The 27,213-nt window shown below is 44.3% G+C and overlaps 3 protein-coding genes across 4 annotated transcripts; 1 reads left to right on the top strand and 2 right to left on the bottom strand.

The window, feature by feature from the left end:
• Positions 1 to 9,413: 9,413 nt before the first annotated feature.
• Positions 9,414 to 14,604, bottom strand: LOC106612699 (forkhead box protein A2). The gene is made up of 2 exons (XM_014214122.2): positions 13,923 to 14,604; positions 9,414 to 12,952 (listed from the first exon to the last, which is right to left on the bottom strand). The coding sequence occupies exons 1-2, from the start codon at positions 13,992 to 13,994 to the stop codon at positions 11,693 to 11,695; spliced, it is 1,332 nt and encodes a 443-aa protein (XP_014069597.2). The 5' UTR covers positions 13,995 to 14,604; the 3' UTR covers positions 9,414 to 11,692.
• A 3,724-nt stretch (positions 14,605 to 18,328) lies between these two features.
• LOC106612697 (interferon regulatory factor 2-binding protein 1) lies at positions 18,329 to 23,992 on the bottom strand. Of its 2 annotated transcripts, none has more exons than XM_014214119.2 (2): positions 21,845 to 23,992; positions 18,329 to 21,617 (listed from the first exon to the last, which is right to left on the bottom strand). In XM_014214119.2, the coding sequence occupies exon 1, from the start codon at positions 23,758 to 23,760 to the stop codon at positions 21,865 to 21,867; it is 1,896 nt and encodes a 631-aa protein (XP_014069594.1). In that variant the 5' UTR covers positions 23,761 to 23,992; the 3' UTR covers positions 18,329 to 21,617; positions 21,845 to 21,864. The 2 variants fall into 2 exon arrangements, with proteins under 2 accessions (XP_014069594.1, XP_014069593.1); XM_014214118.2 differs by having other exon boundaries at positions 18,329 to 21,620; positions 21,845 to 23,991.
• A 135-nt stretch (positions 23,993 to 24,127) lies between these two features.
• Positions 24,128 to 25,934, top strand: polr1g (RNA polymerase I subunit G). The gene is made up of 3 exons (XM_014214120.2): positions 24,128 to 24,421; positions 24,665 to 24,800; positions 25,013 to 25,934. The coding sequence occupies exons 1-3, from the start codon at positions 24,346 to 24,348 to the stop codon at positions 25,776 to 25,778; spliced, it is 978 nt and encodes a 325-aa protein (XP_014069595.1). The 5' UTR covers positions 24,128 to 24,345; the 3' UTR covers positions 25,779 to 25,934.
• Positions 25,935 to 27,213: the final 1,279 nt, after the last annotated feature.

Below are 27,213 nucleotides of genomic sequence, written 5' to 3' on the forward strand. Positions count from 1 at the left end.
ATCCAGGTAATTCCAAAGGGTTCACATACTTTTTCTTGCCACTGTATGTGTATGAATTTGCGACACTCGGAGTGTGTGTCTGAGAGAGTGTGATAGGCATGCCGGATTTGTCCTGTGCTCCTCCGGTGAATGATGTGATTGTTGCTGGCAGCCCTCTCTCCCATTTCTCTCACGCCTTCATGTTGTTTTTAGCCCCTCACACTGGTAACCCGAGAGGCAGGCGGGACGTCGGTAATCTGGCCCAGCTGGGTTCCTGTCGTTGCTAATTGGTGCAAACGAGGGGGACCTGTGATTGCGGGGCCATGAAAACAAAACCCCCCAGTAACAGGCTCGTGACAGGGCGGGGACCCAGGCCACAGCGGCTGCTTCCACCAAACTGTGACCTCTCACTCAGCCAGGACCCAGGGTTGGGGAGTGAACAGGGACTCCAACCAAGGACCAACCAGATACTCCACAGGCTCTTATAGATGTCAAGACATAAGGCGAGGCTTTTTGTGGACTGACTCAATTTAGAGTGATCATTCTGCCTTTAGCTCTTGACATGTCTAACATCAGTATACAGAAATAACTGTCCCCTCAAGTGAGATTTTTAAGATCATGTAATAACCGAGGGTGGTAGATGAAGTGTCAGTACTTTTGGCTAGACTTTTGCCAGGTAAGTGACGATAATGCTAATGATGGTCATAATGATCATGATCGTGATGAGTAAATACAGCTAGTGTTATTGATGATAAGTCGATTCTGGAGGAATGCCATTTCCAGGGTAATATAGTCACCACACCAACTAATAGAGCTCTAACCCTCTGGCCAAAAGTCCAGGTCTGTTATAATAGCCCTACTACTCCTTTACTACATCTGTCAGTGGGTCAGGGAAACTAGTGTGTATCAGATATGGGACAAGACAGAGAAAAGCTTATCTGATTGGACTGAGTAATGAGGTCACATGCTGTAACGGCAAAGGGGCGGGGCGGATATCACTCACACACCTGTGATGCAAACGGCTTATAAGTACTGATAATAACAGCTTGGAGGCATTGCGTAGGTTGGGTGTGTCAAAAGTCCAGAAGTCCTTGTTGGGTTCCTGAAGTGTTGTTACCTACATCCGTTATCTGCCAGTGATCGCTAGCAACATGCTTGAAGAACAGGAAGAGGATCTCTAGGTTTCCTCATCTATATTTCATCAGATCATTAAACTTGGCCTAAAGCCAGTGAGATCCTATCTTGTCTACAGTTGAGCACATTCAGATTCCCGGAATGCATCAGTGTCAGTGCATGAGCAGATACCCTGATGTGGTCTATCATACATTCAAATCCACGCGTCCATCCTTTTTGTAAGGATGATCAAAAACACCTTTCAAAACGACCATGTATTGTGCAATGTGTAGGGGCCATGTGTTGTGGCTGCTCAGGTCCTTACTCTCCAGGACCTCCAGAGACAGAAGCTTAAGTGTGGTGGTGGAGGTGTTGGAGGTGGTGGTGGTGGCTTCACCCAGGAGCGGCTGGGTGGATGATGAACGCCTCTGGAATGTCCTCCGCCATCTGGGGTCCATGTGGAAGAGGGGGCAGGCCCTGGACCTGGACCTGGCCCGGCGGGAGCAGAGGAAGAGCGTGTCAGCCCCGGCTAGACCTTAAGACAACACAGCCAGGTCTGACAGCCACTGTCCACTGCCTCGTAAATCACCGGCTACACTATCACACACTGTCTCTCTCTCCCTGCAGCGAGACACTGCTCTGTTTGGACTCAGAGAGTGGAGTGTTTTTGGAAAGGAAGAAACAAGCATTCCTCCTTCTGTCTGAATGTCCTCTTCAAAATGTGTCAGCTCGTCTGTCGCAGTGTTAGTACCAAGAGGCAAATGAGGGTTAATGGACGCTTTGAGCGACAAAAGCTGTATCAGACGTACAGAGGGCAACTATTACAGGCCATACCAACAGTATGTGTTAGTTGGACATCAGCCAAGACATAAGAGCAGACATAAGCTCCTACGTACCGAGTTAAAGCCAGAGGTGTGACTGTGGCACTGGGCTGGCCATGGAGCTTTTCTCTCTGCATTGTTGACTCAACATTCAGGCCCTGATCAATCCAATAGTTTTTGTTCTTTCTTTCTCACAGGGAAATGTAATCAGTCCCCTTCTCTGTCTCGTTGTCTCCCAGTCCTGCTTTATCAGGAGCCACTTTAACAACACCCACAACTCACAGTGCAAAGTCCAGCGTATTATCTCTGCCTCTACCGCTGTCTCTCCCATGTGCACTCACTGGCTGGCCTCCTCCGCACAGCACAACATACAACAGGTTGGAGAGAGCTAGAGCAGGATATGAAGTCTAAAATAAAATGTTTATATATGTGTCCCGTTACTACACTCTGAGAAAAAAAAGGTTCTATCTAGAACCTAAAAGGGTTCTTTGGCTGTCCCCATAGGTGAACCCTTTGAATAACCCTTTTTTCCAGGTATAACCCTTTTGGGTTCCATGTAGAACCCGTTCCACGGAGGGTTCTACATGGAACCCAAAAGAGTTCTACCTGGGACCAAAAAGGGTGCTCCTATGGGGACAGCCGGAGAACTGATATAAACAGCCAGAGAACGATATAAACACAATACCTAATGTACACTATCTACATTAAATATATAACAAGGCATGTTTTTGTAGTCTCATATCTAATGTAATTATCATACAAGAGATTAAATGATGAATGTATACTATCTATTATAACTTTAAAACATGCATTATCGCAATTTTATATTTCACAGGGCTCAAATTTGTAATATTTCAGTATATGCTTCAAAGGGCAGCTACGTTTAAAAGTGCAGTCATCCCACCTGCGCAACCAGTCTTCCATTATTCCACTATTTTTTCCTCCAACAATCCAACATGAGAGTATAGCCTGAGGGTTGAACTGTAAGCCTCAGCACTTTCTTTCTTTTCTTTCACTGCTTGGGAAATGTCAACATACGATCCAACAGGATGCAGTGTTGCATCCAGGATGCAGCTCTCATTTACATAGTACATCTTCAAGGGATGAGCCAGGAGCCACCCTTCCCTCTAGTTTTATCTGTCACATCTACAGGTAAATGCCAAAATAAACGAAACACTTCAGTAAACGAGGGATACAAAAGTACACTGCTCAAAAAAATAAAGGGAACACTTAAACAACACAATGTAACTCCAAGTCAATCACACTTCTGTGAAATCAAACTGTCCACTTAGGAAGCAACACTGATTGACAATAAATTTCACATGCTGTTGTGCAAATGGAATAGACAAGAGGTGGAAATTATAGGCAATAAGCAAGACACCCCCAATAAAGGAGTGGTTATGCAGGTGGAGACCACAGACCACTTCTCAGTTCCTATGCTTCCTTGCTGATGTTTTGGTCACTTTTGAATGCTGGCGGTGCTTTCACTCTAGTGGTAGCATGAGACGGAGTCTACAACCCACACAAGTGGCTCAGGTAGTGCAGCTCATCCAGGATGGCACATCAATGCGAGCTGTGTCAAGAAGGTTTGCTGTGTCTGTCAGCGTAGTGTCCAGAGCATGGAGGCGCTACCAGGAGACAGGCCAGTACATCAGGAGATGTGGAGGAGGCCGTAGGAGGGCAACAACTCAGCAGCAGGACCGCTACCTCTGCCTTTGTGCAAGGAGGAGCAGGAGGAACACTGCCAGAGCCCTGCAAAATGACCTCCAGCAGGCCACAAATGTGCATGTGTCTGCTCAAATGGTCAGAAACAGACTCCATGAGGGTGGTATGAGGGCCCGACGTCCACAGGTGGGGGTTGTGCTTACAGCCCAACACCGTGCAGGACGTTTGGCATTTGCCAGAGAACACCAAGATTGGCAAATTCGCCACTGGCGCCCTGTGCTCTTCACAGATGAAAGCAGGTTCACACTGAGCACATGACAGACGTGACAGAGTCTGGAGACGCCGTGGAGAACGTTCTGCTGCCTGCAACATCCTCCAGCATGATCGGTTTGGCGGTGGGTCAGTCATGGTGTGGGGTGGCATTTCTTTGGGGGGCCGCACAGCCCTCCATGTGCTCGCCAGAGGTAGCCTGACTGACATTAGGTACTGAGATGAGATCCTCAGACCCCTTGTGAGACCATATGCTGGTGCGGTTGGCCCTGGGTTCCTCCTAATGCAAGACAATGCTAGACCTCATGTGGCTGGAGTGTGTCAGCAGTTCCTGCAAGAGGAAGGTATTGATGCTATGGACTGGCCCGCCCGTTCCCCAGAACTGCCCGCCCGTTCCCCAGAACTGAATCCAATTGAGCACATCTGGGACATCATGTCTCGCTCCATCCACCAACGCCACGTTGCACCACAGACTGTCCAGGAGTTGGCGGATGCTTTAGTCCAGGTTTGGGAGGAGATCCCTCAGGAGACCATCCGCCACCTCATCAGGAGCATGCCCAGGCGTTGTAGGGAGGTCATACAGGCACGTGGAGGCCACACACACTACTGAGCCTCATTTTGACTTGTTTTAAGGACATTACATCAAAGTTTGATCAGCCTGTAGTGTGGTTTTCCACTTTAATTTTGAGTGTGACTCCAAATCCAGACCTCCATGGGTTGATAAATTGGATTTCCATTGAAAAAAAAAAAAAAGTACTTAATAAGATTATTTCTTTCATTCAGATCTAGGATGTGTTGTTTAAGTGTTCCCTTTATTTTTTTGAGCAGTATATATTGAAAAGCAGGCACTTCCACACAGGTGTGGATCCTGAGATAATTAAGCAATTAACATCCCTTCATGCTTAGGGTTATGCATCATAATTCTGGGCAGGCCCTTATTTTGGCTACCATGGCTATGCCCCAATGGGATGATAATGCTCCCATCCTCGGGGCACGAGTAGTCACTGAATGATCTGATGAGCATGAAAACGATGTAAACCATATGCCATGGCCGTCTCAGTCACCAGATCTCAACCAAATTGAACACTGATGGGAGATTCTGGAGGGGTGCCTGAAACAGCGTTTTCCACCACCATCAACAAAACACCAATGTATGTAATTTCTTTGGGAAGAATGTTGTTGCATCCCTCCAAAAGATTTCCAGAGACTTGTAGAATATATGCCAAGCTGCATTTGTCACGTCCTGACCGTAGGGTAGGTCAGGGCGTGACGGGGGGGGTTTCTAGTTTTGTTTTTCTATGTTATGTTCTAGTTTTGTATTTCTATGTTGGGTTTTTGTTTGGGATGATCTCCAATTAGAGGCAGCTGGTCATCGTTGTCTCTAATTGGAGATCATACTTAAGTAGGTGTTTTTCCCATCTGGGTTTGTGGGAGATTGATTTTGAGTTAGTGTATGTTTCACCTCTGCGTCACGGTTTGTTGTTTTTTGTTCTTTAGTTATGTGTATGTATTGCATAGTTTCACAGTGAAAATAAAATGTGGAACGACACACACACTGCACTTTGGTCCGCTTCTCCTTACGACAACCGTGACAGAATCTCCCACCACCAAAGGACCAAGCAGCGTGGAATGGACCAGTGGACTTGGGAGGAGATACTGGACGGGAAAGGACCCTGGAGGCAGGCTGGGGAGTATCGCCGTCCTAAAGAGGAGATTGAGGCAGCGAAAGCGGAGCGGCGATATTACGAGGCACTATACCAACCACAAGGCAAGTGCAAGAGGCAGCCCCCCCAAAAAATGTGTGGTGATGCGCACTGTGTCGCCAGTGCGCATTCACAGCCCGGTGCGATCTGTGCCCGCGCTCCGCATTTGTCGAGCTAGGTTGAGCATTCAGCCAGGAAGGGTGGTGCCAGCTCAGCGCTCCTGGTCTCCAGTTCGCCTTCTCGGTCCAGGATATCCTACGCCGGCGCTGCGCACTGTGTCGCCAGGGCGTATTCACAGCCCAGTTCGTCCTGTGCCAGCGCCCCGCGTTTGCCGGACGAAAGTAAGCATCCAGCCAGGACGGGTTGTGCCAGCTCTACGCTCGAGACCTCCAGTGCGCCTCCACGGCCCAGTATATCCTGTGCCTGCCTCACGTACCCGGCCTCCAGTGAGTCTATCCAGCCTGCTACGCCCTGTGCCTGCTCCTCGCACTTGCCCTAAGGTGTGTGTCACCAGTCTGGCGCCACCTGTGCCAGCCCCACGTATCAGGCCTCCAGTGCGCCTGCCCAGTCCGGGGTGCCCTGTTCCTGCTTCCCGCACTTGCCCTGAGGTGCGTGTCACCAGTCTGGCGCCACCTGTGCCAGCCCCACGCATCAGGCCTCCAGTGCGTATTCCCAGTCCAGAGCTTCCGGCGACAGTTCCCAATCCAGAGCTTCCGGCGACAGTTCCCAGGCCAGAGCTTCCGGTGACAGTTCCCAGTCCAGAGCTTCCGGCAACGTTTTACGGTCCGGAACCTCCTGAGACGGCCTACGGTCCGGAACCTCCAGCGGCGTTCCCCGGTCCGGAGTTTCCAGCGGCGGTCTGCAGTCCAGAACCTCCAGCGGCGGTCGGCAGTCCAGAACCTCCGGTGATGATCCACGGTCCGGTGACACAAAAGCGGAAGGATCAGCGGGTGGAGCGGGGGTTAGTCCCCAAACCGGAGCCGCCTCCTCTGCTGGAGGATCCGCGGGATGAGAAGGTTCTGCGTACTGCACCAGAGCCGCCATATACATTAGTCACCCTCCCTAACCCTCCCTTTTTTTCCTTTTTTTTCTTCTCGTGTTTGTTTAGGTGCGTTCGGAGTCCACACCTTTGGGGGGGGGTACTGTCACGTCCTGAACATAGAAAGCTGTTATTTTCTATGGTAGAGTAGGTTAGGGCGTGACAGGGGGGGTTTTCTAGATTAGTTGTTCTATGTTATGTTCTAGTTTTGTATTTCTATGTTGGGTTTTTGTTTGGGATGATCTCCAATTAGAGGCAGCTGGTCATCGTTGTCTCTAATTGGAGATCATACTTAAGTAGGTGTTTTTCCCACCTGGGTTTGTGGGAGATTGATTTTGAGTTAGTGTATGTTTCACCTCTGTGTCACGGTTTGTTGTTTTTTGTTCTTTAGTTTATGTGTATGTATTGCATAGTTTCACAGTGAAAATAAAATGTGGAACGACACACACGCTGCACTTTGGTCCGCTTCTCCTTACGACAACCGTGACAGCATTAAAGCTATTCTGGCCCAACTACCTATTTAGACTCTATGTTGGTGTTTCCTTTATTTTGGCAGTTACCTGTACATACGACTACAAAAAACACAGCCAGGTTATAAGTATCCAATATTAACCGCCTGCTATGACAGCTTTTAACTTCCCAAATTATCAATGATGGCTGACAAGCCAGGAAATCCAAAGTGCATTCAGCAACCATTTAATTGCAAATAATGGTTCATTAGATACATGGTCTGGATGAACAATACATCTGTCCTACCAGTGTCCTTGTCGTATATCCACCCATATTCCCTAACAATCAACCAGCTCGCCGGAAGCCATTATTCACTTGTTCTTTCTGTCAGCGCACAGAACATCCGAAAAGTGATAAATTGTGTTTTTCCCCTGTGTGCTCCTGACAAGAGCACAAATTACTGTCACCTGTTTCTGTGCCTTAGGTGAAACGTTAAACAAGAGAAACTACAGTGGAGTTTCTCTTGAGGAGGACATTTTGAGATACTTTGCAAAACTATACCCTCTGGGTAAACTGGATAGAGTGAAAATAGTTGACTTGCTATTTCATCTTACTTTAGCGACATGACTGTAGTTGGTTGAATTGGCAAAAAGTTCTCAAATTGTAGCTAACATTTCTGTCTCATTATGAACCGATTCTGATCATCAATAGTGTTATGTTCATACAACTATCTGAGAAGTGTTTGAATGGGTTTATCATGGTTCACAACAGAGTACAAGACAAATCACAGCTAATATACGGGGGGTGACATTTTGTTCCAGGTTAGTCATAACTGGGCAGGACTCTGTCCCTTGTTCCCAATGCACCTTTGTGTAGCTGTGGCTACCATATCAGCTAAATACTGGCCTATCTTATCAAACCAACTGCACCATGTTGTGTGGAAGGTGACGAACGGCCATAGATTCCTATTAAAAGATTCAGGCCAGTGTGTGTGTGTGTGTGTGTGTGTGTGTGTGTGTGTGTGTGTGTGTGTGTGTGTGTGTGTGTGTGTGTGTGTGTGTGTGTGTGTGTGTGTGTGTGTGTGTGTGTGTGTGTGTGTGTGTGTTCTACGGTCAGCTTCAAACGCTCCCTCAGTGCGACGTGACACTGGAGAATGGTTTTGCACCCCTACGTGACAACTCCGGAAACACAGAGCAGTGTTGAGCAAGAAGGCTGTGGAGGGCTGTCCTACTGTCAATGGAATGCTGGTCTCTACTAAAACTCAACATAACGTTCTCCTCTGCCTGGATGACTCCTTCTTGTAAAAAGTGAATAACATGCCGTTATAACCTATCCATGAACGACACAGACAATGACAAAGAGTTCAGTTGACTGATACATAACATGAATGATACTTTTTAAAGAACTAAACTGCTATATCACAAAGACAATAACTGGTCACTTAAAGGAATGTCGTTCCTAAGCAAAACATGTATTTATGCTGCACTGATGTATATATCATCTTATTCTCAATTCCATCCTTTCTGGAATTTGTCCAACCAATGTATTGTCCCGTTGGACATGTGATCATGTCCCTACGCCAGCTATACTCAATAAAAACATACATGATGTTTCCTGTCTGATATGCCACAGAGATGTCTTCTTTCGGTCACACAAAATCATTTGAAGGAAACATTTTATCAAACTAGAAAAAAGTACATTTTGTGTGTTTGCTGTGTCAGGGAAAGTATTACATGTTACGAATAAGTACATGTAACGATCTAAGTTAGGGTTGCCTGAACACTTTAAAATGTGTTTTATTTTTAGAACTTTAATTGTTAGAAAGTTACAGCGTATACTCTACTATGCAAACTCAAGCAAATTCAAATAATCGAATAAAGTCTAGGTTTATTGTCGGAATAGTCTGTTCTGTCGAGTGTTATATCTTACAGTACATTACCTATATTCAGTATCATTATACATAGGCTATTTGCCACTTTAATATGGTGTGATGTGTAATCATTGTAAAATACCTTCCATGTATGCAAACGTTAAGGTTTACAGTAATTAAGTAATGTCGGGGGGTTTCCATCATCCCAAAGTTGGTTTGGTGTTTCTAGCATGAATGGTTAAGAAAGCAGTGGCACTTTGAATGTCTAGCTCTCATGGTCACCCGTGACTCCCATGTTAATTATGCAAATATTTAATAGTTGTTATTTCTAAATTATAAATAATATAAGAAATCTGAACAGAAGCAACGTAATTTACACTAGACTCGATGTTTTGAAGTTGCAAATATAATATAATAATATGAATCCATGAAGTGTTTCTATCTTCCTGAAGTTGTTTTGGTGTTTCTAGCTTGAATGGTTAGTATAATTTTTTATGTCTACATCTCATTGACTCACAATTTATTAATTGGGCAAAACATAATCCAAAACACAACCAAAACAAACTGCAAATGCATCTCACAAGCTTGATGTAGTCATTGTGTGCAATGAATATGGGACCAAATACTAAACATACACTAAAGCGCTTTCATTTCTAAATTGTAAAACAGATAAGTAGGAAAATACCCTCAAATAAAAGCTGACATACTGTACTGTCACGTAACACGAAACGTTCTATCTCAAATCTAAACTGCTGGAATATAGAGCCGAATTAAAAAGAGTTTGCTTCACTGTCCAAATACATATGGAGGGAAGTGTATGAGTTAGGATTTTTTTACAGTAAAACTAGGATATCCTGAAACAGCAGAACAAAACAAACTGCAGTTAGAGCTTTTTTAATGACTAGAATTATACTTTTTGTTCAAATGTGAAGGCACCCAATCCCAATTAAAACACTCTGTTGCGAGATGATTCACTGGCCATCACAGTAAAGTAGTGTCTAGAAGCCTGGCCCAGTTTGTGTCGGGGCCAGAGGGCCAGCGTGAGTTCAACACTGTTTAGTCTAACCCACCCAAAAGTCACATACAAGAGTCATTTGGTAGGGAGCTGTTTCAACAACCCTATACAATTCAGGTGGACCTGTCCATCCTGCAGCAAGACCTACACCAGTGTTACCATCCAATTGTAAATATAAACAAAATGAACATGGAAATGACATATGGGACGAATGTTTTTTCTTTCAATTATTTTAAAGGATTTTGTAAAATAACATATACTCCCATTTCATCAAATCTATAGATAATTTCACATATATTTTTATTTCAACGGAACAGGCAACAATCGTGTTTCTCCCCAAAGTTTTGCTTTTTAATAAGAAAAACATGAATCGTTCAAATCACAACATTCAAACCATAAACAACAACCTGACAATATATACAATATATAAGTCTGAAAACCAAAATCGTTTAAATAGTATTTTTAAAACTAAAATACAAGAAATAAAAACAGTATTTCTGACCTGAAACTCATGGTTTATCTTTGAAAAAGTGTTCCTTCAGTGAATATTCAGTTATTGGTCCTCCATTATCAGAACATCTTGAAAGGCACTTTGAGGATGAGGGTTGCGACATAAAGCTCAATGTTGCATTGACATTGTTACAGTGATCCAATTCTAGTTTGCCATTTGCAGTAAAAAAGGTTATTATATAGCATTGTTGTAACACACTGGGCCACCCCAGCTGTGCAAAATGGTGGGAAATCTCGTGCAAAGTACTGTATGCAAATGATCCTATTAGTGCATTTTCATTCAACTCCTATCTTTGTAACTGACATACCATGGCTCCTCTCCCTCCTAACCCTTGGTATGTTGTGTAATATAATGTGAAGCAATTCCCAAATATCCTATGCCATGAAGAGCTGGGGGAACAGCAGGCTCTCATTATTGATAATAAAAGGGGTCTCTGGAAATGTTGTAAAACAGACAAACAAAACTGAAATTAGATTTACCACAGTTTCATCCATTTTGAAACAGATTTCATATTTTTTCTTTAAATGGATACCTGATAAAAGAATACAAGAAAGGGCTCTCTTATCAGTAAAAACAACAGCCTTCCACCTCTTGTAAAAATGAACCATGGCAGCTACATTTGTGTTTATGGATGGGTATTTGAAGAGATTAAAACAGCATATTAAAAATGGGAATGAAGCAATATGTTGTAAAACACAACAATAATTCCCTGTAATGCAGTAACAACTGCTCGAAGCAGTAACCTGAACCTTTTCTCACTCCCACAATCCCTCAAATTGTTTCATGTCACATTTGTTTTGTAACTTGTCAATACAGCACTGTACAAGATATATTAATTTTCTTCCCTTCATAAATAAATGCACAACTCCTTTCCCCCACTCCATCTATTTACAATGTGTACAACCCAAGTAGTCCTGCTTGTCTGTTGAACAAACCAAAACCCAGTTTGAAGTAGTCTAAAAAAGAGATAAGCAAAAAAATGGCAAAGGGGAGACATGGCTTCTGTGTGAATTTATGAATGTATCAGTTTAAAGACCTTCTGATGAATAGGTGTCAATCCAGCACTGGGTTTTACCTTTGTCTTCGACTTCATGTAACTGTAGTGTTTCCCTTTTCAACTGTGTATCAGCACTGCTAAATCTTCTTTGGTCCCTATTGAGTAGCCCTTCAATGGCAGCCATCTTACATTTTGGGATTTCAAGGCTGCTAAAAGTCCTTGTCAGCACCACTTGGCTGTGGTCCAGAAGGCCTCCATGTTAGGAGGCATTGAGGACCGACCGGCTGTAGAGGGTTTGGTAGTAGGCCCCAGAGTCCATGGCCGAGGGTCCCGCGCTGTCGTAGATCTGCTTGGCTGCTATCGGAGAGGAGGAGGCGTAGCCATTGTAGGCCATTACCTGGTCCTGGTACGTCTTCAGATCCATCTTCTGCTCATTGGACATGAGGTTGGTGATGGAGAAGGGGTGATTGAAGTTGTAGTGGGGATCCATGGACTTGAGAGGGTCGTTCTGCAGGTCCAGATTATGCATGGCGCTGGGAAGGAGGTGGGGGCTGCCTCCCATGATCTGGGAGTGGAGGAGAGGGGCAGAGGAGGAGATGGAGGAGGGCACAGAGGAGGGAATTTCCACCGGGGTGCTCTGGATGTGGGACTGGGGCTGTGGGGGGCAGTCCAGCTGGACCATGCTCCTCTGCTGCTGCTCCTCTGAGGAGGAACCAGGGTGGGAGTTGTCAGAGTGGGCCGAGTCAGCCCCCTCCGAGCCCCCCGCTGGGCTGTGCTCCTCCATCAGGCTGTCTCCATGTCCCCCCTTCCCTGAGCCTCCCTCCTGGGACTTCCCAGACTTCTTCGCAGCCTTCTCTTGATCGATCTTGAAGCGCTTCTGGCGGCGCAGGTAGCAGCCGTTCTCAAACATGTTGCCTGAGTTGGGGTGCAGGGCCCAGTAGGAGCCCTTGCCGGGCTTGTCGGGCGAGCGGGCCACCTTAACGAAGCAGTCGTTGAAGGACAGCGAGTGGCGGATGGAGTTCTGCCAACGCTGCTGGTTCTCGCGGTAGTAGGGGAACAGGTCCATGATCCACTGGTAGATCTCGTTGAGGGTGAGCATCTTGCTGCCAGACTGCTGGATGGCCATGGTGATGAGGGAGATATAGGAGTAAGGTGGCTTGGCGTGGGTCAGTGAGCGGCGGTATGGCTTGGGCACCTCCTTGGCCCGGTTGAGGGAGGTGGGAGAGGGGTAGCTCAACTGGCTCATGGGCTGGCCCATGTTCTGGTAGTGGGAGAGGGAGCCCAGGGAAGGGGCTGGGGAGCCCAGCTGGGAGAGAGAGTTGGGGTTGAGGGATGAAGTCACCGGGGACAGGTTCATATGGTTGGCCCCTCCGCCCATGGAGGCCAGTTGACTGTTGAGCCCAGAGCTGCCATAGCCCATGTTCATGGTGGCTGGAGAACAAGCTGGGTTCAGGTTGATGTAGCTGTTGATGGTGCTCATTGAGCTCATTGAATTCATGACACTGGGAGAGGAATACATCTGAAAACAAAACAGAAAAGAGTTCATTTAGTCATTTAGAAACAAAAAATATAGATATGTAGTTTTTGACAATAAATAATGTAATTGTATTTTTGTGTACAAAAGCCTGTACTAATGGAAAGCATAAAAGGGACATTGATTTCACGTAGCATTGTTAAACCTGAAAATAAAAAATAAAAATAAATTTAAAAAAATACGACTCAAAATAATAAACTGAAAATGCGCGTCATGGATTCGTTCCCTTTCATTTAGTAGTTATCCTACTACTAAGTACTACTAAACCACAGCAAATAAAACAAACTTTTAACGAAACGTTCCAAAATATCTGACCATAGGCTGTCGGTGATATAATACGCGTATAAAAAAGGATCACAGAGCCGTAAACTACACAATCATCTAAGAAACCTAATATTTATTTGAGAGCATATAATGTTGATTAAAGACAGGATTTCAGTTGCCTTTCATTTAATCAAGAATTTCTTGAGGAAATGTATATCTTATTTAAACTTTCGGGGGTAACCAACGTTAATCAAATGAACTGCTAATTTAATTTCCGAGATGCTTTAACATTCACAATTTGCATATTTAAATATGTTAGTGTTAGTAAACAGACTAGGGAATAAAAATAATAATAAAAATGATAGATTTTATGTAAACAGGCTTCTAAATGTCACATATACAATTTCAACAGGTCACACAATAGACAAATTGAGCCAAATCATATCACATCAGTGTTATATGTTGAATTGTAAAAGTCTAACATTACTATATTAAAGATACGAAATTGCAGCCACAAGTGAAAAATGGAGTGAAAAATATCAAAATAAAGCCAGTTGTGTTCGTAAAATACTGAGCTTTCGATTCAATAACTTAATTTTAAGAAAGTCTAGAATAGACTTTAAAGAAACATACATCCAGCATCCACACACATAGCCCATATGGTAAACTTATATAGAAAAAGTGTTTTTACCTCACTGGCTTCGCTGTAGAAGGCATTCCACTCTGGCAGTTCATGAGACTCCATCTTCACTGAGCTCAACATCCCAAATACAACTTTTTATAGTAAGAAACTATATTTGAGCGAATGAGACTGCAAATCCTTGTTTGAGTTTATAATAGCTTTGAGTCTCTGCTCAAAATTCAGGCAACCGGCAAAAATAGTACAATTTAAATCCAAGATAACGAAAGAGTTCCACTGACTAGATAGAAGGCTGGAATGAAATTAAAAAACAATGCTTCCTCGGGCTATGAGTAGGTCTTCAGTTAAATGTCAATATTTATTCGTTGATGTATCGGCAGGGTAGCCTAGTGGTTACAGCGTTGGACTAGTAACCGAAAGGTTGCAAGATCGAATCCCCCAGCTGACAAGGTACAAATCTGTCGTTCTGTCCCTGAACAAGGTCGTTAACTCACTGTTCCTAGACCGTCATTAAAAATAAGAATTTGTTTTTAACTGACTTGCCTAGTAACATAAAGGTAAAATAAATAAAAAAATCAATCATCCATCGTTTCATAATCAAGAGTAACAGGTTATTTATATTAAGCAGACGTTCTCTTTGGGGAACGCTAGATCCGTATGAAGTCCGCAGAATTCTCCGGTGCAACACCCGATCCGTGTGAGTCAATGTGCTATGGGCAAGTACAGTAAAAGTTGGACGTGCCTTCTTAAAAACTCAGGTAAGGGCCCGCCCCATAAGGGCATTTGAATATCGTCCAAGGCTATTTGAATATCGTAAAAAGACCTCTCTTGCCCCCTGCTGAGGGTGTATATTGGCCCGGGACAGACACATCCATCTCAATTGCAGCATGCATCCTCCACTTCTTGACTACAAACTGCTGCTTAAACCTCACTGGATGTGTCTGATTGTAGGCTATTTTCATAATTTATTTTACACCACAATTATAAAATCAAAACTAATTATTTATTACAATATGAATTTATAAAGTATTGCTTCAAGCTGAGTCGTCTTTGATAATCACTATGACTGCCAATTGAAGTCAATCTGTAGCTCAATGGGAATACAAATATTTTATTTGTCTCTCATTTTAATACACTTGACCAATGAAAATATCAGCTCAATAGGTCAAGATATGAAATGAAGACGACAACTCAAAGTATTACTGCAGGCCTTGACGAGGTCTTGATGTGGTCAGTGCTATAACCTTCTCACGGGTTAAATGCATCAGTGGGAGGTCTGATAGGGAAGCCTGAGGTGAATGACCAGTGGGAGGGAGAGCTGTTAATACCCCTGACTAACACTTCTCTGCAGCTCTAACGGCTATATGGAGAATGATTAGTTGCTGGGGAAATTGACTTCTCAGAAGCACTTTGGTCCCCATCTCCCAAAGCCCATGCTCTTCCTCGTTATAGGCCTGCACAGTTTAAGTCCAATTGAACACTACATGAACGAAACATTGAATTATTCATGTGCAATACAGGCTGTTGTCTGCAACAAGAGGGTTACATTTGAAGGTAAATGAAGTGATGAAAATATTGGCCAACCGAAATAACGAAAAACAATAAATAATGTAGCCCTAATCCAATGTGTGATGTAGGCCTATCCTTGGCCTGATTCAGAATACACATCTCGTTGTCAGGCGCAGACAGTACAATCTGAATGTCAATGCATTTCCTAATTGCCAATGAATGGAGCTGTAATTGATGCGCATAGGTGGTCGACAGGATTAGCTGAGAAAAGTGCTAAGGAAATACGCAGGAAGGACACGTCGTGTTCAGCTCAATAGGCAGAAATAGCTTACTCCGGGACACTTTGGTTTAAAAAATAATTGAATGTATGAAAAACAACATAACTAATCAAAAGTTTAAATACAACCGAATTCGTTCATTAATACATATTTGTGATTCAACATTAAGATCATGAGGACTAAGGAAAGCATGATCTCTATTAGGCCTATTGGTCTTAACACTTCCAACGATTTGCGCCTGTTTGCAAAATGTTGTCAGGTCGATTAACACATTCAATGGGATCAATCAAACGTATTTATAAAGCCCTTTTTACATCAGCCGATGTCACATGGCGGTCTGTAATGCTAGCAATTAAGCTTTATAGAACAATTCTTTCCTAACCAAGTACATGATTAAAGTCGGCTATAAGCAACACGTTTGTGCACTGCTTTGAACAATTATATTTAGGCATGGGCGAACATTTGATTTAATTGTTTCCCAAGGCCAAATAAAACTATCAAGGCTATTTTGTTTTGAATCGAAGGCCAGCTATTTCGATAGATATAGATAACCCGTCCAATGACTCTACTACATTATGGAGAAGGATGCTGTGCGGGCTGTACTGCATTTGAGTAATGAGTAGACAGAACTACTTCCTCATTAATCCTTTGACTTTAAATGGTCTATTCCCCCAACACACATCCTACATCCTCCTGCAGGTCGGCCGCTTCTAATGCCAACGTGACAGTAGATCGTTCATTAACACCTCAATAATTAGCTAACAATAGCTTTAATGAGTTGACATTAATAGAGGAAGCCAGAGATTTCAATATGCTTTCTAGTGGGGGGAGTTATGACTGAGATTCGCCCTCTACAATATCTTGGTAGGCGGCGTTGTTCATTTAGGCTAACCTTTATGTGGGTTTTAAGATGTGTGGGCTTACAGTAAAATACATTGAGAAACAAAAGGTCCCCATCATTACATAACAGAACCTATTATCTAAGTGAAATGATGGCCGATGTCAAATACGACGCCATCTAATTGATTAACCGGTAACTGGGCCATTTCAACTCCAATATAGCGACCCCCTACAAAAAATCTAAACATTGGAAAATGAAGTGCCCTCCTGGTAGACTACAAGAAAAGTGGGCAGTAGTTCACAACACATTTTTAAAGTCAAGATCTGCACAGGTTAAAGTCCGCCATCTACTGGACATAGCAAAACAATGAACATCGAGCGTTTCTTTGCAACACAGCATAAAAACGTGGCAGTATTTATTTTTTATTTTTTTATTTATGCTTCAAAATTGTCGTCAATTACGTAGAAGCTTCATGAAAAATAACAAATCAAAAGTGACATTTACACCCAATGAAGAAAAAATATATACAGTACCAGTCAAAAGTTGACACACCTACTCATTCAAGGGTTTTTCTTTATTTTTGAAAACTATTTTCTACATTGTAGAATAATAGTGAAGACATCAAAACTATGAACACATGGAATCATGTAGTAACCAAAAAAAAGTGTTAAATCAAAAAATATATTTTGCATTTTTCAAAGTAGCCACCCTTTGCCTTGACAGCTTTGCACAAGCTTGGCATTCTCTCAACCAGCTGCATGAGGTAGTCACCTGGAATGCTTTTCCAACAGTCTTGGAGATCCCACATATGCTGAGCACATGTTAGCTGCTTTTCCTTCACGCTGCAGTCCAACTCATACCAAACCATCTCAATTGGGTTGAGGTCGGGTGATTGTGGAAACCAGGTAATCTGATGCAGCCCTCCATCACTCTCCTTCTTGGTCAAATAGCCCTTACACAGCCTGGAGGTGTGTTTTGGGTCATTGTCCTGTTGAAAAACAAATGATAGTCCCACTAAGCGCAAACCAGATGGGATGGCGTATCACTGCAGAATGCTCTGGTAGCCATGCTGGTTAAGTGTGCCTGGAATTCTAAATAAATCACAGACAGTGTCACCAGCAAAGCACCCCCACACCATCTCATCTCCTCCTCCATGCTTCACAGTGGGAACCACACATGCAGAGATCATCTGTTCAACTACTCTGCGTCTCACAATGACATGGCGGTTGGAACCAAAAATCCCAAATTTGGACCAAAGGACAGATTTCCCCCGGTCGAATGTCCATTGCTCGTGTTTCTTGGCCCTAGCAAGTCTCTTCTTATTGGTGTCCTTTAGTAGTGGTTTCTTTGCAGCAATTTTACCATGAAGGCCTGATTCACCCAGTCTCCTCTGAACAGTTGATGTTGAGAGGCTGGTAACTCTAATGAACTTATCCTCACAACACAACTGATTGGCTCAAACGCATTAAGAAGGAAAGAAATTCCACAAATTAACTTTTAACAAGGCACACCTGTTAATCGAAATGCATTCCAAGTGAATACCTCATGAAGCTGAATGGAAGAATGCCAAGTGTGCAAAGCTGTTAAGGCAAAGGGTGACTACTTTGAAGCGTCTCAAATATAAAATATATTTTAAGATTTGTTTACTACATGATTCCATGTGTGTTATTTCATAGTTTGTCTTCACTATTATTCTACAACGTAGAAAATAGTCAAACAAAGGAAAAACCTTGAATGAGCAGGTCTGTCAAAACTTTTGACTAGTACTGTATATGAAATGAAACTGAAAGTTGCATGAAAAATTAAAAAGGGACACCCAGTCCTATAGCTGACATTCAGGGTTTTATTTAACTAGACAAGTCAGTTAAGAACAAATTCTCATTTACAATGACAGCCTATGAACAGTAGGTTAACTGCATCGTTCAGGGGCAGAACGACAGATTTTTACCTTGTCAGTTCAGGGATTCGATCTAGCAACCTGCAGTTACTGGCCCAACGCGGTAACCACTGGGCTACCTGCCGCCCGGAGTAGGTTTCCATTCCAGGAAAATGTTTAAAAAAAATAAGGGCAGAAATAGGCTAGTGTCAAGTAGAAATAGAGTTGGAATACAAGCTTTAACCTTGAACTGTTTTGAGATAAGCAACTCAACAGGAGTCCATGGCAGACAGGACCATAATAATAGAAAGGCCGGCACAAGACAATCCTTACTAGTTTAGGGGCCAAATACAAAATACTTCTACTTTGTATGGATTTTTTACAAGTGCTTTCAGACAGAGGACGCCATTAAAGGCACTTTTTTGAAATGTATTTTTTTTTTTACTAGGCAAATCAGTTAAGAACAAATTCTTATTTACAATGACGGCCTACCCCAGCCAACGCAGGGCCAATTGTGCGCTGCCCTATGGGACTCCCAATCACTTGAGGAAAGTTGCATGAACATATCAGTGCTTTTGTAGGAAATTCATTTTTGTTGTAAGGGCTACATTTGACTTACCGTATTTTAGATAAGTAATAGGCCTAATTTTAGTACTACATACACTTTCAGATACAGCTACTAGTGTACAGTATACATTCATGCCCATGTGATCAGCAATGGCTTGATGTATTGTCCTCATTCAATTTCATATTTACACATGCACATGGTAAGGTATTGATTGGCACTAGCTTTGCAAATTGATAATTCAATTAATATATTAATTTTGGTGACGAACATGAAAGGTTAAGGAAAACCTGACAGAGAAGTATTTTGATATACATGTATATATTATCTTTTAAACCATTCAAAGAGATAAGTTCATAAGTAAAACAGAGCATAAAACAGGGATTTTATAGAACTTTAAAAAATAATAAGAATCATGAGGATCACGGGAAACAAACTTGAATCTCAGTCAATATAGAAAAAAACCTTTGACTTGACATAAAGAGTAAATTCCTTTAAATTAAACATCATAAAGTACACAATATTAGTTTAATCTCTACAACTTCAGTTAACCTAGAACTATCCTAACAAGAACCGTTTCACCCACTATTTCCCTGGCACATATTGAAATAATAAAGTCATTTAACACAAAAATAATAAGATTACAGAAAGTCTATACCCCCTTGAACTTTTTTTCACATTTTGTTGCGGTACAAAGTTGGATTAAAATGTATTTGTCATTTTGTTCAACAATCTACACAAAATACTGTAATGTAATGTCAAAGTCGATTTTTTTTAAAGACGAATGAAAAATAAAACACTAATATATCTTCATTGGATAAGTATTCACCCCCCTGAGTCAATACATGGTAGAATCACCATTGGCAGCAATTATGAGTCTCTTGAGTAAGTCTCAAAAGAGCTTTGCACACCTGTATTGTGGAATATTTGCCCATTATTCTTTTCAAAATTCTTCAAGCTCTGTCAAGGTGTTTGGGATCATGGCTAGACAGCCATTTTCAAGTCTTGCCATAGATTTTCAAGCAGATTTAAGTCAAAACTGCAAATTGGCCAGTCAGGAACATTCACTGTCTTCTTGGTAAACAACTCCAGTGTACATTTAACTTTGTGTTGTAGGTTATTGTCCTTCTGAAAGGTGAATTTCTCTCCCAGTGTCTGGTGTACAAGCAAGTTTTCCTCAAGATTTTGCCTGTGCTTAGCTCCATCCCATTTCTTTTCATCCTGAAAACCTCCCCAGTCTTTGCCTATGTCAAGCTTCTTAACTAATTTAGACTTGCCTAAACAAAGGGGGTGAATACTTATGCAATGACTATATTTTAGTTATTTCATTTGTAAAACATTTTCAAATGTTCTTTTCACTTTGACATTATGGAGCATTTTGTGTTGATCAATGACACTTTTTTTTTTTTTTTACAATTAAATCTATTTAAATCCTACTTCGTAACAACAAAATGTGAAGAAAGTTCAAGGGGGTATAGAATTTCTATAGGCACTGTAAATCTACTTTAGCATGAATCTATCTTTGGTTTCTACGCACGTGTATAGGCTACTCAGTGATACAATACAGCTTGTGTGTATCAAAACTATAGATTGCACATCTATTACCATCGCGAGAGATTGTCTTACATTCTACATTCAGTATAAAATAGAGAGGTATCCATCCCATTTCTTACATGCTATATAAAGCATCTTTGTTGGGCACTGTGAAAGCCATGTTATTGTATCGCGTAGCACTGAAAGTCCCTGTTTCTGTCTTATAAATCGATGGCGACATACCTTAACTGCTGGTTTGAGGTTTCAGCAAAGAGCAAACAATTAGTTCGGTGACAGTCAAAGTCAGTTTTATGTAAAGGTCAAATGTGACGCAAAAACAAACAAAAAACGGTCACAAGAGGAACAGTCCAAGGCTATACGTTGCTGTAAGATTTAGTGAAGTCATCAGTCTTTCTCAATGCCACTCAGAGATCTTTTAGAAAGATGTTCCATGAAACAGAAAACAGACCTAAAATCAACTATAACAGGACAGATTTATTTTTATTTAACCTTTATTTATCTAGGCAAGTCAGTTAAGAACAAATTCTTATTTACAATGACAGCCTACCCCGGCCAAACCCGGACCAATTGTGCGCCGCCCTATGGGACTCCCAATCACGGCCGGTTGCAATACAGCCTGGAATCAAACCAGGGTTTGTAGTGATGCCTCTAGCACTGAGATGCAGTGCCTTAGACCGCTGCGCCACTCGGAAGCCCTAGATGAAGTGCATACTTCCCAACCATGGTCCACTGGTTTATAAAGTCAGTGACTAATACTAGTGACCAATACTAATAAGTTGATGTTTGAGGGACAAAGGGGTGAATTAGGTATTAGAGGTGAGCAAGGGCTGGGGGCACGGTCACCCCCCTAACCAACCAGACAGTGGTGTGATAGTGTAAGGCCTGCCCCATGGAGGTAGAGGTGTATGATGATTGGCTGCGAGGTGGGGAGAACCTGTTGAGATCGTCATGGTGATTGGCTGTGAGGTGGCGAGAACCTGGTGGATTGCCGTGGTGATTGGCTGTGAGGTGGGGGAGAACCTGTTGAGATTGTCGTGGTGATTGGCTGTGAGGTGGCGAGAACCTGTTGAGATTGTCGTTATCTGCAGGCACCAGGCTGCTGCTCCACTCAGGCGTCAACAGCCTTCTGTCCAGACAGACATCACATAAACAAACAGATGAATAAAAAGGAGGCTAATCATATTCGGTGACAATTTAGGCTACATATCATATATTATACTGTATCATAAAGCACGTCACAAACACTAAATTAGCCTATGGCCTAGCTACATAGAGAATACTTTGGCCTAAAGACTGACTCCAAGACAACACATTAAAAGGAAATCAAGATGTAGTGAAATTGCATCTTACAGTCAGGTGTCCCAGAGGATTTAGGGGTCGCGCTCCTTCTTCACCTTGACGTCTCCAGCCAGGATGGTAGCAACCTCTCCCTGCATAAAGGCCCAGGGCACATTGGAGCCCACCAGGGGACACCTCTCTCCACTGGGGCAGAACATCTCGATGCCGGCCCCCTGGCTCCGGATGAAGTCTCTGGTGCAAGGGAAGCAGAATTTATGGGCCGCAACAGACGGGCACTGGACAAAGTGAGTATCTTCCAAGCGCTCGTGGCAGATGGTGCAGCAGAGAGGGGGACCAGAGGAGCCGGAGGGGTCCCCTGCTCCCTGGTCCGAGGCCCCAGCCAGGGGGAGGGCTGCCGTGGTGCCCCCTGTAGAGTTGCTAGCTCCCTGGGGTTCCCCGTTCCTGGAGGCCAGGTGGCGCTGCTGCCCTGCAGGGCAGGCTGCCATGGGGCTGCTGCTGCTCTGTCTCACTGCCAAGGAGGAGTGGCCCAGGCCTCCACTGCCACTACTGCTGCTAGGGGCTTCTCTGGGTGACTGGCCAGCGGCTGCACCCGCGTTGTCAGCCACGCTCATCAGTGCTGTGATGGGGGAGGGGTCGCTGCTGTGGGAGTGGGAGGCCGAGCCCTCCTGGTGAGGAGGTGGCTGGCTAGCGCTGGGTAGGGAGGAGGCAGCTAGGTGAATAGCCATGCCCGGGTACATCCCCATGGGCCAGTGCTGCCGGAGCTGCTCCTCTGTGGTCACTACCTCTCCACCCTGGGGCTCCGGGGAAGTCTTCCTCCGGCGCACGCGGGCTGGCGGTGCTGAGCGGGCCATGTGACACAGCGCTGTGGGCAGCATGGAGCAGCTGGTGTCCAGGTAGGGCTGGGGGAGAACGTCAGGGCTGGGGGTGTCCTTAAAGGCCCGTACCGAATCACTCAGCAGCTCAGAGAGCAGCCGCCAGTCCCCCGTGCCATGCCTTTTCTCGTACTCCACATACTTCAGGCCCAAGTTGATCACCTTGTTCCCAGAGTCTTTCTGGCTGTCGTGGAACATCTGCTTGACCAGCGCCGCCAGGCTGGAGAACATATACCCCGAGCCGCACGGGTACTCCGCAAAGATCTTAAGCTCAAAGTCCAGCGTCAGCTTGGCGTCGAAGGCAAAGATCCGCCCCACCAGGCTGTGGTCCTTCTTGAAGCGCACGTTGAAGGGGGTGCAGCCGGAGAGGGTGAGCAGGGCCCCTCGTACAGCCTTGGGTCGGCCGGCCCAGTCGTCTGCTCGGTTCCGTACACTCTCCGACAGCTCGGCCAGAGCCTCTGCGTTCCTCTGCTTCTCCCTCAGCTCCTTCTCAAACTCAGGGCTCAGGAAGGAGGCCACACCCATGCCCATGCTTAGCTGCCGCTTGGTGATCTCGTTCAGCATGGGGGCAGAGAGGGTGAGGGGGGTTCCCCCGACTCTGGTATTTAAACCGGGCACAGCTGCTAGCAACCCGTGCGGAGCCCCCACAAGGCCTTGTGTCATTAAATTGGGTGGAACGGTACACACCATGGGTCGTCTGGCGTTGTTAGGGCTCTGTCCACTGACATCTTGTTGTGGGCCCCCGTCATCTATTCTGTGCAGACCGTTGAGGAGCCGTGCTGGGGCTCCGTAGTCCCCTCTTACCCTTTCAAAGCGTTCAGGAGGTGGCCTACCACCCTCCATAGGTCCATCTCTCCCACCTGGGCCATGTTTGGTGGGCTGGGGACCCGGGGACCTGTCATCCTGCATACCATGAGTTATTTTCAAATGCCTGGCCGTCTCTATGAGGAATTCAATACGGTCCGCCCCTTCATAATTCACACAGCCTCGGCAGACAGTCTCGCTAAAGTCCCAGATCATAGCCCATGGCATCTTAGGCAAATCGCAAAGGTAACAACACCACTGCCGCCTTGAAGATGACTGGGAGGAAGACATATTTGATAGGCCCTCTTATATCGTTCTGGCTTTCTGAGGTCCTGGTTAAACAGATTTAGCTTTCAATTGTTCAGGATCAAAAGCCGCTTATTTTACTTCTCAAATACCTAAAAAAATATATGATACACTTTTTGTAATAAACACAAAAAAAATAGTGTTTACCCGCTTTCGGTCGCCTGCGCCCATGAAGTGTTTCTACTAGAAGACTGTCTTTGCTGGAACTTACACAACTCCGTGATAATGATGCATTCTGGGATTTATTGTTTTCGTTTGCGAGGGCCTTCGTGAGTACGTGCCTCGTGAATAGCATCAGTTGCGTCTAAAATGCGAATATAGACTGCACACAGACCAATGTTTACGAAAAGTTATCATATGGATATTAATAAACACAGTATGTAAAATAATATATATTTACAAAGGAACCCATATGCGCATCTCACGCAACACAGATCCTCGTGAACCGAGCTAGCTAGTGTATCCAGGTCAAAGGTGATTATTCATTTTTTTTTACAACACATGTTGTTGCACCCATGCGCTTTTAGTTAGACTAAGTTACATTTCGAAATTTAGCAGTACACAGAGGTCATGCCAAACGATGTATCTTCATCAAGTGATGAGGCAAGTGACACCCAGGAGGTTCCGCAAAAACGGAGAAAGCAGGGTAAGTTTTTGCTAGCTTAAATAACGTCGGCTAGCTATCTAGCTAATGTTAGCCACTACAATCAAGTCCATCAAAGCTGTCTGCCAGGTATCTAGTAAATCCTGTTAGGAATAAAATTTAGGGATGCTGCAATGGGCAGACAGCATTGTGTATTATATGGCGAATTCCAAAACAAACACAGATTACGTTCACTTCACTAGCTAGCTATCTAGCTAATAACAATAACTATGTTTATCCCTTCAGCTTCAAGGTATCAGTGTCCAGCTGATTTTGTGGAATTTGCCCACAAACCCTGTGCCAGTACCCTCATCGAAAGGGTTTGTGAGGACAACACAGAATTATGGCTCATCAAAGCTCCCAGCAGTTTCAACCTGGACAGGTAGGCTATCCTTTTTTCCATTTATTTGAATTATCATAGAATCGTCATGATTCACTTCTAATAACAGACAGAGATATCTAACAAAGTCCTCAGCATTTCTCGGTCAGTTATTAGAAGTAAGTCACCGTCCACTTCCATTGCTTTACACCCACATGGTCTATATCTGGTGTGCGTAACCGCTTAACATACTGTGATCTCTCTCTCTCCTACAGTTTCAGCAGTCTGAAGATGCCTCTGTCTGGGCTGCAGACCATGCAGGCCCCTGCCCAGCAGACGCATGGTGGTGGGAACACCAGGCAGATCTACAGCGTGCTGGGTGGGCCCTCTGGTGCTGCGGACCTCCGTCTCCTCACCAGTCACCCCCAGACGCTCAACTTGGTGGTCTGTGCCCCGGCCTTCAGCGGCCTCCTCAACATCTGTGAGAGCTACGGCGACTGCAGCACCAACCAGACCCCCATAGCCATCCCAGCCACCCCGGCCCCCACCGTGCCCCCGGGGCTCCGCCAGCGGTTCCAGCCTTTCGGAAGCAGGACCCCCACCCTCTCCAGACTGATGGAGGATACACCGGATACTCCGCTGTCGTCTACACCAGAGACGCCTCTCAGGGTCACACTGGACCCGGGGGAGGAGAGGAAGAGCAAGAAGAAAAAGAAGAAAGACCAACTTATAAAGACTGAGGAGGAGATGGAGGAGGTGGTCAGGGTGAAGCAGGAGCTGCTAGAGATGACTCACAGCCCAGAAGAGCCATATGAACTTCCTGGGCAGGAAGCTGAGCTCTCAGAAGAGAAGAGGAAGAAGAAGAAGAAAAAGAAGGATAAGGACAGAGGAAAGGTGGAGGACACTGTATATTCATCTTTTAATGTAATTAAAGAAGAGGTGGAAGTTAAAGTTGAACCAATGGACAGTTCCTATGGTGAAGTTGAAGATTCTGGAAAAAGAAAGAAAAAGATGAAGAGAAACAGGCATGATGATGACTAGTTATGTTTTTTCATGGTAATCTGGCTTTGTGAAGTTATGATATAATAGTATCATTCAATTAAGCAGTTCAACAAATAATTATTATGCTACTGTACTGTCATTTGGATTTTGGGGCGGAAATTTGATCATCTAATAAAACCGAGACGATAACACATACCGGAGTGTTCAGACTTGTGCCTCTTTAGTCACACTAAACAAAAATATAAACGCAACATGTAAAGTGTTTCATGAGCTGAAATAAAAGATCCCTGAAATTTTCCATATGCACAAAAAGCGTATTTCTCTCAAATCCTGTGAACAAATTTGTTTACATCCCTGTTGGTGAGCGTTTCACCTTTGCCAAGATAATCCATCCACCTGACAGGTGTGGCATATCAAGAAGCTGATTAAACAGCATGATCATTACACAGGTGCACCTTGTGCTGGGGACATTAAAAAGCCACTCTAAAATGTGCTGTTTTGTCCCACAACACAATGCAAGTATTGAGGGAGTGTGCAATTGACATGACTGCAGGAATTGAATGTTAATGTCTCTACCATAACCTGCCTAAAACATTGTTTTAGAGAATTTAGCAGTACGTCCAACCGGCCTCACCATGTGTTACCACGCCAGCCCAGGACCTCCACATCCGGCTTCTTCATATGCGGGATCATCTAAGACAAGTCACCCGGACAGCTGATGAAACTGGGTTTGCACAACCGAAGAATTTCTGCACAAACTCTCAGGAAAGCTCATCTGCTTGCGCGTCGTCCTTACCAGGGTCTTGACATAACTGTAGTTAGGAGTTATAACTGACTTCAGTGGGCAAATGCTCACTTTCAATGGCCGCTGGAGAAGTGTGCTCTTTACAGATGATTCACTGTTTCGACTGTACTGGGCAGATGGCTTGTATGGCGTTGTGTGGGCAAGCGGTTTGCTGATGTCGACGTTGTGAACAGAGTGCCCCATAGTGGTGGCGGGGTTACGGTATGGGCAGGTATAAACTAAGGATGATGAACACAGTTGCCTTTTATCAATGGCAATTTGAATGCACAGAGATACCGTGACTAGATCCTAAGGCCTATTGTCGTGGCATTCATCTGCTGCCATCACCTCATGTTTCAGCATGATAATGCACGGCCCCATGTTGCAAGGGTATGTACACAATTCCTGGAAGCTGAAAATGTCCCAGTTCTTCCATGGCCTACATACTCACCAGGCGTGTCACCCATTGAGCATGTTTGGGATGCTCTGGATTGACGTGTATGACAGCATGTTACAGTTCACGCCAATATCCAGCTACTTCGCACAGCCATTGAAGAGGAGTGGGACAACATTCCACAGGCCACAATTAACAGCCTGATCAACTCTATGCGAAGGAGATGTGTCGCACTGCATGAAGCAAATGGTGGTCACATCAGATACTGACTGGTTTTCTGATCCACTCCCCTACCT

Source organism: Salmo salar, chromosome ssa09, assembly GCF_905237065.1.
Source record: "Salmo salar chromosome ssa09, Ssal_v3.1, whole genome shotgun sequence".
Taxonomy (NCBI): domain Eukaryota; kingdom Metazoa; phylum Chordata; class Actinopteri; order Salmoniformes; family Salmonidae; genus Salmo; species Salmo salar.